The sequence below is a fragment of the Sander vitreus genome, chromosome 17 (genome assembly GCF_031162955.1).
Source record: "Sander vitreus isolate 19-12246 chromosome 17, sanVit1, whole genome shotgun sequence".
In the NCBI taxonomy this organism is placed as follows: Eukaryota; Metazoa; Chordata; class Actinopteri; order Perciformes; family Percidae; genus Sander; species Sander vitreus.
The window spans coordinates 11,386,298-11,403,419 of record NC_135871.1 but is presented as its reverse complement, the minus strand read 5'-3'; the positions used below and the strand labels follow the sequence as shown (position 1 = coordinate 11,403,419).

At 43.9% G+C, this 17,122-nt stretch overlaps 1 protein-coding gene across 1 annotated transcript in view; it reads left to right on the top strand.

Annotated features, from left to right (window-relative positions):
• Positions 1 to 358: 358 nt before the first annotated feature.
• jag1b (jagged canonical Notch ligand 1b) overlaps positions 359 to 17,122 on the top strand; it is a 28,009-nt gene continuing 11,245 nt past the window's right edge. Inside the window, exons 1-9 of the mRNA XM_078272670.1 lie at positions 359 to 709; positions 989 to 1,294; positions 7,790 to 7,841; positions 11,217 to 11,468; positions 11,948 to 12,008; positions 14,647 to 14,777; positions 14,868 to 14,987; positions 16,781 to 16,894; positions 16,987 to 17,100. Coding sequence (XP_078128796.1) covers positions 653 to 709; positions 989 to 1,294; positions 7,790 to 7,841; positions 11,217 to 11,468; positions 11,948 to 12,008; positions 14,647 to 14,777; positions 14,868 to 14,987; positions 16,781 to 16,894; positions 16,987 to 17,100 — 1,207 coding nt within the window. The 5' untranslated portion in view covers positions 359 to 652. The remainder of the gene's footprint in view (positions 710 to 988; positions 1,295 to 7,789; positions 7,842 to 11,216; positions 11,469 to 11,947; positions 12,009 to 14,646; positions 14,778 to 14,867; positions 14,988 to 16,780; positions 16,895 to 16,986; positions 17,101 to 17,122) is intronic.

Here is a 17,122-nt window from a genome sequence, read left to right as displayed (position 1 = left end):
TTATGAGGTAAAATATTAGTATAACTTGTGGTGAGTGTAGTATGCAGCTAATGCAGGATGTAGGAAGATATGGCCTGTTAAAAGGTAAATTGATGCTTTTCTGAAAATCCAATTCATTTATGTTTAGGATTGTGGTTGTGATGACTTGTGATTATCAATATGACTGCAGGTCATAGTTTATTTTCATTTTTTCCCACCACATCACTGCCAAAGAGTCCTTACAGCAGGCAATCTTGAGTGTATGATATTATCCTCATAATGTGAGATGGGCGGGCCCACTGTTCCCTACTCATGAATATGGAGGCTCAGGCTCCGCAGACATTCCCTCCCTCTTGAACTTGTGTAGCCAGCTCCAGCTCAGGCCAGCAGTCAGTCAGTCAGTCAGTCAGTCAGCAGTGGGCTCGGCTGCCGCATGGCCACTGTGTAAACTTTGTTCAACAACAAGGGGAAACTGTCGGATAACGAAGAAGAGCAGACGCTCCGAGAGTTTGAGGAACATATTAGGAAGAGGTCTTCTATGAAACGGGAACCTGTGCTCCGCTGATCAAAGTGTTGTTTCCCACTCGTGCATGTTTTAACCAGAGGAGAGCTCTGGTGCCGTGTGTCGGCCAGACGACGACTAACAAACGAGTGGCAACAGCAGTCCGGAGGCATGATTTTGAGACGGGGCTCAGTCGTTGTTGCCTTTTTACTCTGCTTTCTGGCGAAGGTATGTGGATTATTTCAAGGGAAAACAGCGGGAAGGGTCACTCATTCAGCTGTTGGGATGTACTTTGATTGCATATGTGTTTCGCCTTTATGTGCACGGCTATGCTAACATTACATGTAACCATGCCTCATGCAAATTTGTGTCTAGTTAGCCTGCTACAAGTGCAAATAATGTCAACGGCAGAACAGCCCGTTTGGTATCACAATTTCTTATATATATATATTTTTATATAATGAGGTCAAAGTTTTCCCATTGCATTCACTATTCTGTCCTCAACAGGTGTCCGAGGGAACGGGACAATTCGAGTTGCAAATCTTATCGATGCACAATGTTAACGGAGAGTTGCTGAACGGCATGTGTTGTGATGGCTCACGGAACACGGCGGATAGAAAATGCACACGGGACGAGTGCGATACGTTTTTCAGAGTTTGCCTGAAGGAATACCAGTCGAGAGTTTCTGCTGCAGGGCCCTGCAGCTTCGGATTGGGAGCTACGACTGTCCTGGGAGGGAATACCTTTTCTTTCAAGAGCTCTGTCAGGAATGACAAATCCAGGATAGTATTGCCCTTCAGTTTTGCCTGGCCGGTGAGTTGGAGACTTAAAAAATAAAAAATAAAAATAAAAAAATTTATTTATATATAAAATGTATTTTCTTTCTTTTTTCTGTGTTCCCGGCGCGCTTCTTTCTTTCTTCTTCTGCCTCGAGAGAAAATGTTTGTTTGCAGGGCAGTTATGTGCAATTACTGTCAGTCAGTCATTCTCAATCCCTGACAAGTGGATCTTTTGGTAGTTAGCTCTCTGTGAATTGTCCTTTTAGAGGAAGGACCCCGTGGTCTCCTCATTATCTGCACCTATTAACCAAGTGCAGGTATTTTTCTTCTTTAGGCCTAGATCGGTCTATTCTATCTAAATACTATTAGGATGTTTATAAAACTGCTTTGCATGTTAGATCATCATAAAACCTCACTGTTCAGAATGCATTGGAAATCATAAAAGGTGAGTAAATTATGACCTACGGTTACAAACTACTAGAAATCCATCAATAAAATTAAAAATCAAATATTTGAGCCTGTCTGGCTTGATTCAACAAATAAAAAGTTGAGAGAAAAAGTTGGGTGAGCTGTATTCTCCCAGATTTCCTCCTCCTCTGCCTCCCTGGCAGCTGCTCATGTTGCACAGTTCACTAAGTCTAGAGTAAAATCCCACTTTCTGGTTTCCTCAAGTGTCAGCTCTTCTTCATAGAGTAAATAAATGTGCCTGACAGGCCTGTGGGAGAGTTGTAACTCTGTGAGAGATATGATTCGTTATGCTGGAGCACATTTCGATGGAGTGAAAAAAGTAGGACTGTGCACACAGACTGACTGGCCCCACAGCTTGGCCCACAAAACTCCTCCACTGTGCCTGATGGGTGAAAGGCATAGTCCGCTGGTATGTGTGTGTCCAATTACATCAAGGCTATTTTTACCTCAATCTTGATGGAAGTTCTTGTTGTAATTTCAAGCAGTGGTGGGTTCAAACGGCCCGAATAAGTGAAAGAACTGGAAGATTGTGTGTGTTTGTTTTTTTTTAAGTTGGATATTTGTATGTGTGTTACCTGTGGGGCACATCATTTAGATTTGTGTTTTCCCTATGATCTGATAGCCAGTAAAACAATGTTCTCAACAGGGTAGCATGTCATTTGATATGTTCTGTACTTTTATTTGATCTCCACTTAGACACTGGCGCCTCACACCTTTTTTAAAAGACAAAGGTTTCTGTTTATGTTCACGCCATGGCAGCACTAACAGAGCCAGATTAGTTTCATCTTACTGGTTGAAAATTCTTCCTACTTTAAAACAGCACTTGTTGACATTGAAATGAAACCTAGTGCCATTCAAGTTTTAGGACTCTGCTTGCTTTACTCATTTCTTTTCTGACATATTGATAAAACGTATACTTATGGCTGACATGTCCTAAACCTAATGAAGGATGTACTGTCATTAACGGCAGGATATCTGTGGAAATACCAAAACTAGGGGGTTATATTGCCAGCGAAACTTGTAGAAAATGTTGTTTTGTTTATGTATCAATTAAGAAATGTCATGTTTAGATACATAGATTTGATACAACTCTATTGTAGAAAACAGGAGTTTGATAGCAGCTATGCTGAGATTCTGGAAAGAACAGGGTCGCTCGTTAGATTTTCTCATCCTTAACTTCAAGTGCTTTACTTCAGTGCACATTAACAATTGTCAGGTTAGGTATGATATTACTCTTTGTCCTTTTCATCAGTTGATTGGCTGTTGTGGACAGATGGCAGTGTGGTGCAATTGGGTTGTTGGGTACTCTGAGTTCATGAACCCCCCCCCCATCCTCTCTTGTGAGCTGCATGAAGTTGGCCTCTTGTCCAGGCCAAGGGCTTTGTTTAAGTCACGCTCGGTTGGACCCCAGGCATTTCATCGCTTTAACCTTGCCACCCACAGTAACTGCTGCACTTAATGAGGCTACACACATGTGCTTAGACAGACAGGTAGGGCGAGAGCCAGGAATCCATCTGAATGCCGTCGGCTGGAACATCTTTAACATTAGCACATCGTTGTTTTAGAGCCCTGTATAGATTCGCCAATGTCACTCGTGCTTTTATTCCACAGAGAAGTGAGGGCCCTCACAGTGTATCAAGCAGGGACAATGGTGTGCCCTCAGTGACTACAGTGAGGATTACAGAGCATAATAGAGGCAGTGCAGCTGTAATGCCAGTGCAGGGCAAGCAACAGGAAGCAGTTGTAGTAGACTCAGCAGTGATGAAGTTGGCTCTCAGGCAAACTGACCTAACCTCTGTGGCCACCTCAGCACATTTGCACATGTTGCACCTAAACAAGGAAAGAGAAGACCCTTTTTAATTGGATTCCTTTCAGATGTTAGATTGAGCTTTCATAAGCACCTATCTTCTCACTTCCCAACTGGTTTCTTTCTTGAGTAATCTCAAGCCTGATTTGACCCGGCACCCCTAATTATGCTCAAATCCGATTTAATTATGCCCACATTTAATAGCATAATTTAGCTCTCTCTTTGACTTAACACAATGCTAGCGTGTTCTCTCAGACCTGAGACATGCAAGCATCGCTGTGATTGATTTTTTGACAAGTCGGGGCAGTCTGAGAACTGAGATCAGGTAAGTCACATAACAATAGTCAGCTCAGCCTTGAGGGTAAGCTCTACCAGCAGCTGTGGGGGTAATGACATGTTTGTTTTATAGACTCTGCTCTGATGTGGCAGTTAAGTGCAAATTACTCAAGTGAAAGAGGGAAAAGAACATGTTCTTTCTTTTGTTCCCTCCCTACCTCACCCTGTCTTTGACTTTAGTAAGGACTTTTTCAGTGTACTTGCAGTGGTGTTAGTGTGATGTTACATAATGGCTTTGGAAGCTTCGCTGTTTATCACAGTTGTTCTAAGCTGTATGGAAACGTGACATGCATAGAAAATGCATTTAATTCGGTATCATCCGTGCCCTGTTTTTGTTTGCTTGAATGGTTAGTGACTCTTGCGGAAGACAATGACTGGCTGCTTGTTTAGTTAAATGCTTGATATATGACTTTCATTCCTGGTCCCGGGTTCATGTTTTGATCTTGTTTGCCTTGCGAGAGATTCAAATTCTGTTTGCCGTGTCTGTTGTTTTAGTTGGCAAATGGTGAGATTCTTCCATTTGGGATGAGGTTTTGTCCTGTCCCTGGGCTGATGTACCTCTGCAGGTTATTTAATAAGATGTTGATTGTACAGTCTTTCGCCAACTCTTGTTGTGATGAAAATCTCTTGCGAAACAATACATTCCTTCCTTCCCTCCCAGTCCACTAGTGCAGTCGGTGCCTATGAAGGTGATTATGAGAGTTGTCTTTTCTTGACTGAGCCGCCTGACTTTTTGGCAAACAGGGGTGTTACCTAGCAGTCCCAATCATTGGTTGGATCTCAGTTTGATACAATTGAAGAGATTGACTCAGGGGAACTGATACAGAAGGTCAACATCCCTTTGACTGGACTGTTTACATTTCCTGTGTGCTGATTGTAGGCCTAGATCTGTCTAATCTGTTGTGCTTTGCCTTTATTTAGACCTTTGGCTTTTGCCTGTTATTCCACGAGACATACCTCTTTTTGTGTGTGTGTGTGTGTGTGTGTGTGTGTGTGTGTGTGTGTGTGTGTGTGTAAAAAATTCCCCTACTGAGAGGATTCAGTAGTTTTTTTTGGCAAGTCATTGTGATTCGAACTGGAATGATCTTTATCGCTAATGTTACTTGTCTGTTGGACAGTGTCTGCTTGGCCAGGAAAGATAAGAAGACATATGGCCACACTTATTGCACTTGGACATGTGTGTGTGTGTCTGTTTGTGTGCTCTGTAGTTCAAAGAGAAGCTGGGAGCCTGGGAAAAGTGAACCTGGCAGTGGCAGACGGTTCCAAGCTGATAACTGCCAGAGAGTTATGGAGTGTTAGTGAATGAGGAGTCAGGCAGTATCTCACTTTCTGGAAACAGTTATTTGGTCTGGAACTAAACATCCCAATAATGGCAAGGCTTGTACTTGTTAGATCAAGCCAGTATGACCTTATTGTTGGAGAATACAAAGCCTGTGGATCATCAGCTGTGGTTTATGCGAACATCAACTTTCAGACAGTAGATGAATGGTAAACATTGGTATCCAAGGCCACTGTGTTTTAAATTTTGGTTTAAGTGTTTATGGCGTGGGCCGCCCTTAATCATGTTTATGTAATACGCGATCAGTCTGTGGTGATGATGATGCTGCAATAGCTTCCATGTTGAGGCAAGTCCAAATCGCTCAAGACATGGGTGTGTTGTCATGTTGTTGTAGACCTGCCTTTAAAGGATTGAGTCAATAACCCAATAAACTTTACGCCTTTTTGACAACAGTCCCCCACAAAGTGGTTTAATGAATTTCTTTGACACCGTGTGAAGTTTCGTTGTGTAGCAGGTGAAACAGGGTTGTTGAAGTTTTGGCAGGGATCCGTTGTTGCTCCTAATATAACTGCCTGTAAACTGATAACTTGCTGTTTAAGAAATGCTCAGATTGTTTGAGGGGTCACTAAAAGGTCACTGAAAGGAAGACTTTACTGTAGTAGAATACAAATTCTAGTTTTTTTTTTTTTTTTTCTTTCTCTACTTCTCATTTTTGTCACAGCTGCAGGAATTTATTGTTGCAATGATGACTAATATTAGTGTGTGTGTGTGTGTGTGTGTGTGTGTGTGTGTGTGTGTGTGTGTGTTACATACCAGTGAATGTGTGTTGCTGCATTTTGAGTTCCTGTTTTTAGGATGAGCTCACCACGCTCACTGCGCTGTGTCATATACGTGGGATTTATTTTGGTTGGCTCTCAAACACATTTGCCCCAACCCAAAAGTCGATGTGGACATGCAGGTGGGAGTGCAGCTACTGGAAAGATGCATTCAAGTGCAATTGTACAGGCTGGAAAAATTACTCCCCTAATGGGAAATTAACGGTAAAGCGTTGGACACATAAGGTGACCACCAAAGTCAGAGGACTCTTGTTCTTGGTGTTAATGTAACTAGCTGTAGGTTGGGTCATAGTAGTAGGTGAGTGGTCACATTACCACAGACTCACTCGAGTTCTGTGTCAACTGATTGCAGCCAATTGTGAATCAGGATATACTGTAAAGACTGCATTTCAAATAATAGCTGCCCTGATTGCAGTGAAACACTGGCACAGGATGAGACAAATGTCTCCTGGAAAGATGGGAAGTTGAATGGCTGACAAAACGAGGTAAAGCCATGAGAAACGGTCCGAGAGTGAGTCATACACCCGTTTTTTCTTTCTGTGGAAAGTAAAAAGGGGGTTTCCTTTGAGCAAGGTTTGTTTACCATGAAGTCATTGCAGCAACGAGGGCCATAGCGGCAATGCAGAATTTCTGAAATGCCTCCACGCAGTGCTGCTAGGGGCAAGCATGTGTGTGAATATAACAAGTAGGTGTTTTCTAGTGGATGCTCGAGCACTGTAAGTGGATTACACTTTCTCACGATCACATACTTTCTCTCTGACTCTGTCATGCGCGCTCGCAGACACATTGTTCGCTCCCTCATGACTGTGGCACAGGGCAGCGCAAATGTGTAAGCTGATATTGGTGTGAGCGCTACCGACCCTGAATCGGACAAAGCGTTTTTCGGGAGTGCTGAAATCAAGACAGGCCCTCCAGAGTGTAGCACTCTTTAAGTCTCTCTCTGCCTTTCTGCCTTTCTTCCTCACCCTCACATACACTTTTATTGTGTCTCCATTTTCTACCTTCCTTGACTTTGTCTATAAAGCAGTGTCCTTAAGCACTTTGGTCTTGATTATTTACATCATTCATAGCAATCGCCACTAGAGGTTTATAAATGAGCAAAACATTGAAAATCACATTGTAATTGTAAAACAGAATTGACTGTGTGCTTTCTCAGAACATTGGAAGTCATCTACTGACTTCTCTCACTGCATTTTGTAAATATGTGGAAACCAGTTTCTAAAGAGCAAAGTTAGCGTGGCTGAAGACGTGTATATAATTTTGGCATTGCAGGGTGAAGTATCCTTTTCTACGTGCTAGTTGTTTTATTTTGACTCATTCTAGTCATTAGTCCAGTGCAGCACTGCTATATCTGGCTGGTTTTTGGTGCATCAGACACCCTCCTGCTGGGTGGGTGTCCAGCTAGACCAGACCACTGTCCATGTGTCTGTCATCCTAATCTTTGAGATGCAGAGAGCTCTGCACCACCGCGAGCTTATCCTCTCTTAATCAGATCAACAGGACCATTGTTACAAGTTAACTGTTAGCAGCTTCTGTCCCAGGCCCCATTGTAAGCTAACTCAATGATAGGCAGATGAAACTGGCAAGGCTGGTGAGGTCATGGGAAACCGGAAAGTTGTGGATATTTTCTTTTTAGTTTGCATGGTTACTAGAAAAACAAAAAGCTGTCTGTGGTTCTCTGCACAGGAAGTTTTTATGTTATCATTGAGTGGCAATGTTTATAGTTTCTTTTTATGATACAGTGATTGCTTGACGATCCTGCTGTTGGCTAACACTTGGCTATCTCTATCTTGTCTTCCTCAGAGGTCCTACACTTTGATAGTGGAAGCCATGGACTGGAGCAATGAAACCAGTGGTGAGTATTTGTCCTTGTCTGGCATCTCCAGCTTGCCTTCCCCTCTCTTTTCCGCTCCCTCCCCACCTTCCCTCACGGCAACGTCTGGGAGGAGTCTTGTTGAAGGTCAGAAAAGGAAGTTTATTCTTCCTGAACCCCCCTGCCCTCTTCCACATGGGGGGTGTGTGTGTGTGTGTGTGTGTTAAGGCAGTGTGTTGACAGGTGCCTGTAAGGCGGGAGAGCAGGACAGGGAAGCGAGGGGGAAGAAGAAGAAGAAGAAGAAGAAGAAGTGGGGACAGGGCAGATGGAGGGGGGAGTGGAGACAGAGAGAAGGAAGTGTGGCGAGGGGAGGAGTACAGAATGGGCCCACGCTGCCCCCCTATGAAAATGTTTTTATTTGGCCGATGACTGATGGCAGGTGCTGCCAGCCAGGGTCGGGGTCACACTGTCTCACTGTCACTGAGGCGTGAAACACAGAGTTCACTATTCGCCCAGCCCGGCGCTGCAACTAGCCCGCAGTCACAATGCGGGGGCCCCTGAGCTATCCTGTCCCGTAGGTTAAAGTTACCTCTGGCAAAGGTGGGCTGCTGAGTTCAGAGTGGAAGACTTTTTAGTGTACTGCTCGAAAAGACTGCGGGTGTTCTTCCCATGAACGTGGGAAGTACGCGGTGATAGCATGCTGGATCTAAATTCTGGTCGTCAGGGTTTGGTTTCTGCTGTTAACAATGCTGGGATTCCTGCTGGTTGGAGGTCAGATTGGCGACAGTGTGGTGATTCCAGGGGAGGGAGGGCCCTATCCCATGCTTGTTTATGCAGGTCCGTTCGAGGTCAACAGGGTTTCAGTCTTTTCTGCTGTATTTGCCGCTCCCCAGAGAGATATTAGGGCATTGGTGTGAAAAGCCCCCTGAATGTACACAGTCAATGCTGGTTAAGCCCCGTTGATCTCCACCAGGCTAGCTCACAGCTCTGATAGCTTCATATGTTTTGACTATCCTAACTGATGCTTAAATGCCAGCTGATTCCTAATCACAGTTAAAAGTTTTTAATATTAAACTTATGTCCATTTCATGCACTTTAAGCATTTTTTAATTCCTACTCCAGAGCACTGTTCCATTCGTGTATATCCAGTGTTTAAGAAAAGTATTATTTCAGTTTTACAGCTTAAAATGTAGAATTTCTCAATATAAAATGAATTTGATGCTCGAGCTTGACCTCTCTAAGCTTTATAAAGCTTGTCTGATTTATGTTTAGCTCTGAGCCAGGCAGCAGGTAGTAAGGATGTGCTACTCCTGACACTGCAGGTCAGCAGTTAGTAGAGAAATGCCACACAACTGAGCTCTGGATTCCAGACCACTGCGAAATGTTACCAGGCACTGTGATCTCCCCCCCCCCCCCACACACACACACACAGACACACACACACACACACCACAACCATACACACCGCAGCACAGTAAATAAATGACAGCAGGCCATCCCCCACTGCACTGCATTGCATTGCATCATACTACACAGAGGAGCGATTCACCCAGCGGTCAGCCACCTATGCTCGTGTGAGTGTGCACAGTAAATAATGGCGGTGACATATTTTTCATTCTCTCCCAGGTGGAAGATTTAGATATCAAGTAGCGAGTGCTACATGTGCAGGTGAATGAGTGGTGCTAATACTAAGGGCTTGTATGTATGTGTACAGTGTAGTGTCTGGAGACTGGGCTGAGCCTGTTTGCTCAGTTTGAGTGTGTGAAGCTCTGTGTGTGAAGCTCATTACAGCCCTTGGCTCTCAGGTCAGTCCTTGCCCGTTTGACAGAGCCGTGACCTCTTCATGTTTGACATGAAAATAAGTCTGTTTCTGGGTCTAGGTCTGTGTGTTTCTAAGTCTCCTTTGGTGTTGCACAATCACAACATAGGCTGAAGTACAGATAGATACTTGTAAAGGTCGACCGATATGGTTTTTCTCTGGCCGATGCCGATCTTTAGAAATCGGGGTCAGCCGATGGATTTTGGCCGATATGTGCTTGTTTTTAAACCTCTATTTGAAAGATAAAATGTAACACTAATATACACAGAATTTCTCAACAAAACCATTTATTGTATACTTCAATTAAAAATGTATAATGTAAAAACCCACTGTATATTGTATAAATAATGTATGAAAAATATGAACGAAACAGGTAAGAAGAAAATAAACTTTGTCAAACTTTTCAATGAAAAAATAAAGTTTAGTGCACTTAGCAGCATTTATTAAACTTTTGAGAATACAAATCTGCAGATTTCTGTCATTCAAACAACTCTTGGTTGTAATTTAAAACTCGTCCAGCCAATTTAAGGAAATGTAAGGGTTTTATTTGTGCTCGAGTCCATAGATGCAGTTAATGGATACAGGCACGGAGAACTGAAGGCTCTGTTAGCAACGATTAGCTCCGTTAGCAGTTAGCTCCGTTAGCGGTTAGCTCCAGTTAGCTCCGTTATAGGAGTGGATGAGACTGCCACGGACAGGGGTAACAACCAGACTCTGATAAATGACATTCGAGGAGCTTCCACAGCGGTGTGGCCGTGGTGTTTTGTACGGTTTTATTAGTACAGTTAATCCCGCCACAAGACCACCAGCAGCATGCTACTACTAACGATAGCGTCTGAGCCTGAAGTGACTTCACGAGGTGAGGGGCTGGAGGCAGCTGGTCTGGGTGCGCTGTAAAAATGTCGCCTATTCATGTTTTTAACACTAGGCTGCCCGCAGATGCGCCTGCCTATTAATCGGCTTGATATACTGGGATATTGGCCGATGCCAATTATGTAAAAAAAAAGCCAAAAACCGGCCGATACTTGTAAGTGTGTAAAAAAAATAAAAATAAATTGCTGTTAGTTCAATAATTTATTTGAGAAATAAAATTGCCGATGGCACATTGGCAGGCTTCCCAGCAGTGACTGACATTGTGTCCTCACGCTGTAATTTACGGCGGCAGTGGTTCTGTCCTTGCCTGAGCAGATCCACAGGGCAGCATCTGAGACAGTAATATCCTCAAGCTGTAAACCTGAGAATCAGAAAACCAACCAGGGAGAGTTGGAGAGGGAGCGTGAGAAAAAAGCAGTTAAGAGTGCTCATTACAGGCAGCCTTTTCCTTTTTTTCTGCATTTCCTCCTGTACTTTTCTTCCTCTTTAGTTGCTTTAATTACATATAATCTGCTATCTAAGAGATCTTCTGCAATTTGTGTTCAAATTTTTGGGGCATTTTTGGGTTCCCACTGTATGATCACGGAAAACATTGCAACTCCCAAATGTGTAATGTACTGTAGGATGCTGCATTCCACGATTCTCTCCCTGGCTCAAACATTTGATGAACACTAACATAGTTGAGGAAAGGAATGTCATTTTGTTATGTCAAAATTTGTATGCAGATTGGAAGTTGATAGAGAAAGCCTCTCATTCGGGCATGATCAACCCCAGCCCGCATTGGCAGAAGCTGACTCACAACGGCCCCGTAGCCCAGTTTGAGTACCAGATCCGGGTCAGCTGTGACGAGCACTACTACGGCTTTGGCTGCAACAAGTTTTGTCGGCCCAGGGATGAGTTCTTCGGGCATTACACATGCGACTACAATGGAAACAAGACCTGTCTGGAAGGCTGGTCCGGACCTGACTGCAACACAGGTAAGCCCTGCTGAAATGGCAGCATGTAGTGATGGGTGATGGAAACGCTGATCAAGACAGCAGCTCGAGACAGTCTGATTAGTATTTATGACTATGAATGAGTCTTCTCAAACTAGCAGCCAGGCTGTAATCTGTGATTCATGCTGATACACTGTCTGCTAAGCGGTTTTCATTGAATGAAAGGCTTTGTTTCTTAACTCTTGCAAAGCCTTTTTTCTTTTCTTGCTTTTCATTGCCTATATGGCCAGAAAATCAGCCTAGGCAGTAGTCACTTTTTTTATTAAATATTTTACTGTGTTATATGGCAGGGCAAACTTGGTTGTTTGTCAACAGCAGCCTTTGTTCTCACAGGCTGAAATGTCATAGCGGGTAGTAATTATTATAATTATTTACTGCTATAATTAAAACATGCTTAAAAAAAAATGGAGCTAGGTTTGAATCTAGTTACCAGGCAGTGATTGTTCTTCTTCCTCCTCTAGCAATATGTCGACAAGGCTGCAGCACTGAACATGGATCATGTAAGGAGCCAGGTGGATGCAAGTAAGTGACCGAGGCAGCTCTGTATGATTTATTAGTCTGTTATGAATGATTTTACTGCCTTTTTACTATGTAAAATGTCAAACATGGTTTGTTCAAGTGTCTTTACTTATTATGGAGGCCGGGGCCAGAAGCCTGTGGTGTGGATCATTCCAATATGCAGGGATTGTGTCAAAAGCACCACTTCGGTCATGGCATGGATCTTTCCCTGTACGTGCTCTGTTTTCTGGCCAAGAGACTATCAGTACCAGGGCTTTAACAGAGATGCAGGCTGAGCTGCTTGTAAATCTCTCGTGCAGCTTTGGACCGGAGCTGCCAGTCTGAGAAAAGGGAGAGGCTCAACTGCCAAGACTTCCATGTTGGAAATGTAGGCTATGCGTTTCCCTCGAATGAGGCAAGTGTTATCAGTCAAATCGTGTGTAACGTTCGGATGAGCCTTAAAGTGTATTGTTTGTGTAGCTAATGGCTTCCTAATGCTGTTTATGCACACAGCCAGAGGAAAAGCCAGGCGCAGATGGATATCAGAGCTGGGGCATTGTGTGCAGTAAGAGTTGTATCTCATCCTCATCCTGGAGGAGGCCCTGCACTGACTGACTCTTCCCACAGCTCAGGCATTGGTTGCTTTCTTAGTTGTCTGATTTGGCTATAGATCAAGCACAGTGACCATCAGGTTTGTTCATTTTCTGCCTCAGCTTTGTTGTTTTTCCCAAGCTTTCGACATCATCAGGTTTCTTGTAAGTGCTTGTGTGGCCACTGGCAGAACAACTGGTCGAATTGCTTTAGTCTTTGCACAGGTGTGGCCATATTTAAAGCTCTGGGTTTAACTCTGTTTATATGCACTCTGCCAAACAACTCTCCAAGCCAGCTCTACTACTGTTGTAGTCGGGGAGTAGTTTCCTGTTGTTGGGCTGTTGCAGAGTGTTAAAAAACAGCAGTACATAGCAACATTGGCTGCAGGCTAGGGTAGCCTCCTTGTCACTACCTCGGTCAGTAGTAGATTGATGACGCTCCATGGGATTTTCTTTTAGCCTTTAGTTTTTATTGATCAGCAGCTTTCATTGTTACTTTGCATTGCCAGACTTTCCTCCACTGTGGTGCTGCTGCGGAGGGTCTCGTGAGTCCCCACGGCATCCCGGGATGGGAGAATAAAACATGCTCTGGTTTATTGGCATTTCTTTAAACCGATCACAATCTTGGGCGGTGCTAAGCACCGGGAAAAGCTGGGGTGCCGCTGCAAAATAGCCTCGGAAGGAATTAGTTTTGGTGGAACGTGTACGTTTTTAAAAGTTGTTTTAGTCGTGCAACAGAAAGCTCAGATTGGACAGATAGTCTAGCTAGCTGTCTGGATTTATCTTGCAGAGATCTGAGAAAAGGTTAACCATAGTCCTCATAAATCGACCTGAGTTTAAAATGCCAACACAAAGGAAGCCCAAGGCAACGGATATCTGGCCTAAATGTGTGAAATCCGGCGAAATTTCCATTGGCAACAGAGCAATTCCAGAAGTAGAACGTCAAGGATATAGACTACTAATGGAGTAATACCAGTGCAACTGTGGACCAAGATTGCCACTGTAGAAAAATGGTTTGAAAAGCATTAACTGCACAGCCACAACATACAGATTTTAAAAAGAGGTCTGTTTTAATGTTAAAATCTATATGTGCGTCAGCTGTGCTGCCTAATATAATGTCACATTCCCAAGTAATTTGGCTGTGTAATAACTGTAAATGATTTGAGATACTGCTGAGGAACCCTGCTCTGCTTCTCATGGAGAGGATTAGCACACTTTTAAGAATAGCCTCTTTAATCACAGACAGAGGTTTACTTAACCACCGCGTTTATTTTTACAGTCCGTCCGTTCCTTGGGGCTAATCAGTGCACCGCTCCCCCAGAGGGACACTATTTCCTGTCACTAGGCTCCACAGCAGCAACTGTATCACAATCTCGCACCTTTTTGAGGAGTGAACTTATCAGTCAGGCTGGATTTCAGTCTTAATTATAGAGCCCTGGAAGAAAAGGGCAGCATTATCGGTGTAATTATGGACCTGGACATTTCGGTGGTCAGCAAGCTGTGTTCCCCTCCTCGGCCTTGGGGCACAAGCCTGCCTCCTTACTCATGGGAACCAGGATGAGCAGCACTGTAACAGCCGAACACTCCTCTCTGCAAGGATGTTTCTGCTGCCAAGCCACAGGCAGAGTGTTGTTAAAGGGAGCGTCTGGCCGCATGCTAATGTTAGCTGTGCTACAGGTCCCATTGGAACTGTAATTTAGTGTTTTGTTTTTTTCTGTTTGGTAAAATGCTAAATAGTCCTCTGTTTCCCTGTCCGCAAGTATTGTTCAAAAGCTGTTGCATAAACACCCTGCTACTTAAGATTCATTTGTGGTTTTTAAGACGCAGCCCAGTGTTGAGGGCTAGAATACTGGCTCTTTGTTTGTTTTATTTGTGCAGCTCCACGCTGTATACGCTAAGGTGTAGTTCATTAAATTCAGATTATTGCTTGTGAAGGAATTTGGAGTAAACGGAAGATTAAGATATTATCATTTTCAGATACCACAGAGATTTGTGTGTGTGTGTGTGTGTGTGTGTGTGTGTGTGTGTGTGTCCCACTTCCGAGGCTGACGGCATGGCTGTGTGTCTTGCAGGTGTCTGTATGGCTGGCAGGGCCAGTACTGTGACAAGTGCATCCCCCACCCTGGCTGTGTACATGGAACCTGTGGAGAGCCCTGGCAGTGCCTGTGCGACACCAACTGGGGCGGCCACCTTTGCGATAAAGGTTAATTCCCAGCTCTAATTTCAGTTGCTGTAGGAGCGCCCTGTGTTGTGTCAAAACTAGCTAAAGCTGTATAAAACAATTCTTTTCCAGACCTGAACTACTGTGGTACTCACCAGCCATGCCTGAATGGAGGGACATGTATCAACACAGGGCCTGACAAGTACCAGTGTACCTGCGCTGAGGGCTACTCTGGTGCCAACTGTGAGAGAGGTGAGTGTCCGTAACCTTCTGCAAGATAATCTTTAGCTGTCTTTGTTATTGCTAGCAAGATTTTAATGTGCACTCCTCTGATAAAGTTTACTCGTCATGAGTACTAGTCAGTCTGTGAAAAGCAGTTTAATGTCTTCTGTAGACCTTGTTGGGAGCTTCTAAAGTCTGAGAAAATAACCTTGGATTGAGCTCATAACTTTTAAATTTTTACCATTATGAACTGGGGTTAGAAAGGTGTGGGCAATAACCAGGTGTGGATCTAATAAAATAAGCTATCATGTTGCATTATGGGAAGCGTAGGAACCGGTCTCTGTAGCGATTGACTTGTAAGATTTACTAAAAGTCTGAATATCTTGTCCGCTGCCGCTTTGTTTTTGACCATTCTTTATTTAATCTGTCTCTTGCACGTCCCCAATTTTGTGAAAGTGCAAATCGCCTGACTGCCCCTTTTTAAAGCTACTTACGTTTTTAGTGACTGAAGGAAGTCATATTGCTCTGGCTAAATCTTATTTTTAACATTTTTTGGCAAACAAAATAGAGGCTTCAAGATTCCCTAGAACTTTTTTTATGGGTTTTTTTAGTTTATAAGACAATCTACATTTGGAACCTAAAATCAAAATATAAAATGTTATCTCATGGGGTCTTAAACTCATGCTTGCAGTTATAATAAGTGGGTAGGTTATTGTCTTTCTGAGCTTACAGACAAAAGGTCAAAGGTGCCTTGAGTTTGTAATCAGAGGAGGTGGTAACTCTGCAATAATCTTGTTTCCACTTCAGCGTGAGTGGCCCCCAAATCAGGTAATCTGAAGGTTTGATCTTCAGGGGCCGGTCATCCCTCTGCTCCTCAGGCACTCGAGACAGATGGGTGTGGTGCTAAGGTTCAGCTGCTGCGAACACTTACCATGGAGATGATGGTTTTTTCCTCATTAAATCTGAGCCTCGCGGGGTGCTGACAGCTTAACTGCAGAGATGTCAGGAAACTGTACCCTTCGTAACAGGAGGTCCGCCGACCAAGGGATACGTCAGGCTATTGTAACACGGAGGCCCCAGGGTGCAGCGATTCATCCTCTTCCTCCCTCCTCCCCACGGCATACCTAGAGCCGTCCACTGATCACCTCCAACCACCTAGTTATTCCCAGAGTGAATCATTCATTTTTGACCCACTCATCCTTAGCTCGTCCATAAAGGAGAAACACCAGGGCAGAGCTCCCCCCTCTGCTGCTCGCCCTCCCACCAGTCTCTCATCTTGTGCCGCCTTACAGAAGAAGAATGGCGGGGAGTCAGAGGGAAGTCACGGTGCGTTAGTCAGGTCAACTTAGCATGAAAGATGATTTCCTGGTGGTGTGGTCTGCCGGGCGGGTAATGAGAGTGAGATGGGGGGATTTTGAGCGGGCTTTTGGGACATGGGAGGGGGAAAGGACTAGGTAATGGGTGAGGGAAGTCGACCCCTGGGTATGTTCTGCTGACAGGTCCCGGGCAGAGGAGTGTGTTTTTTTTTTTTTTCTTTCTTTAGGAATGAGAGTTGGAAGCTGAAATGCATTTTTGCATCTGATTTGTTTCTCTTGTGAATAATAGGTCAAATGTAGATAACATGATGTCACAGTCAAATATTATCATGTCAGCTACAATAGCAGAAAAACAATATAGTGATATAGACTGAGATCGGCCAAAAAGGGTAAAATAATAAAATGTCATAAATTGAAAAAGGGAAAATCCAAGAGTGGATTTTTCCTTTTTAAAAGTGACTCACACTGTGTGTGACATGTTTGCAAAAACATTCTTTCTCTTTCTAGCGGAACATGCCTGTCTGTCCAATCCATGCTCTAATGGAGGGAGCTGTTCAGAAACCAGTCAAGGCTACGAATGTCAGTGTGCGCCAGGCTGGAATGGCCCCTCCTGCACTATCAGTGAGATTGCACTCTACCTTTACCCATTAAATGTCAGTACTCCTCATAGAAAAGATCATGTTGAATAACCAGAGTTGACTTCTTCTGCTTAGATGTTGACGACTGCGCTCCAAACCCCTGCAATCACGGTGGAACCTGCCAGGATATGGTCAACGGTTTCAAGTGTCACTGTCCTTCACAGTGGACGGGGAAGACATGTCTGATAGGTGAGCCACACCGCCTCTTTTC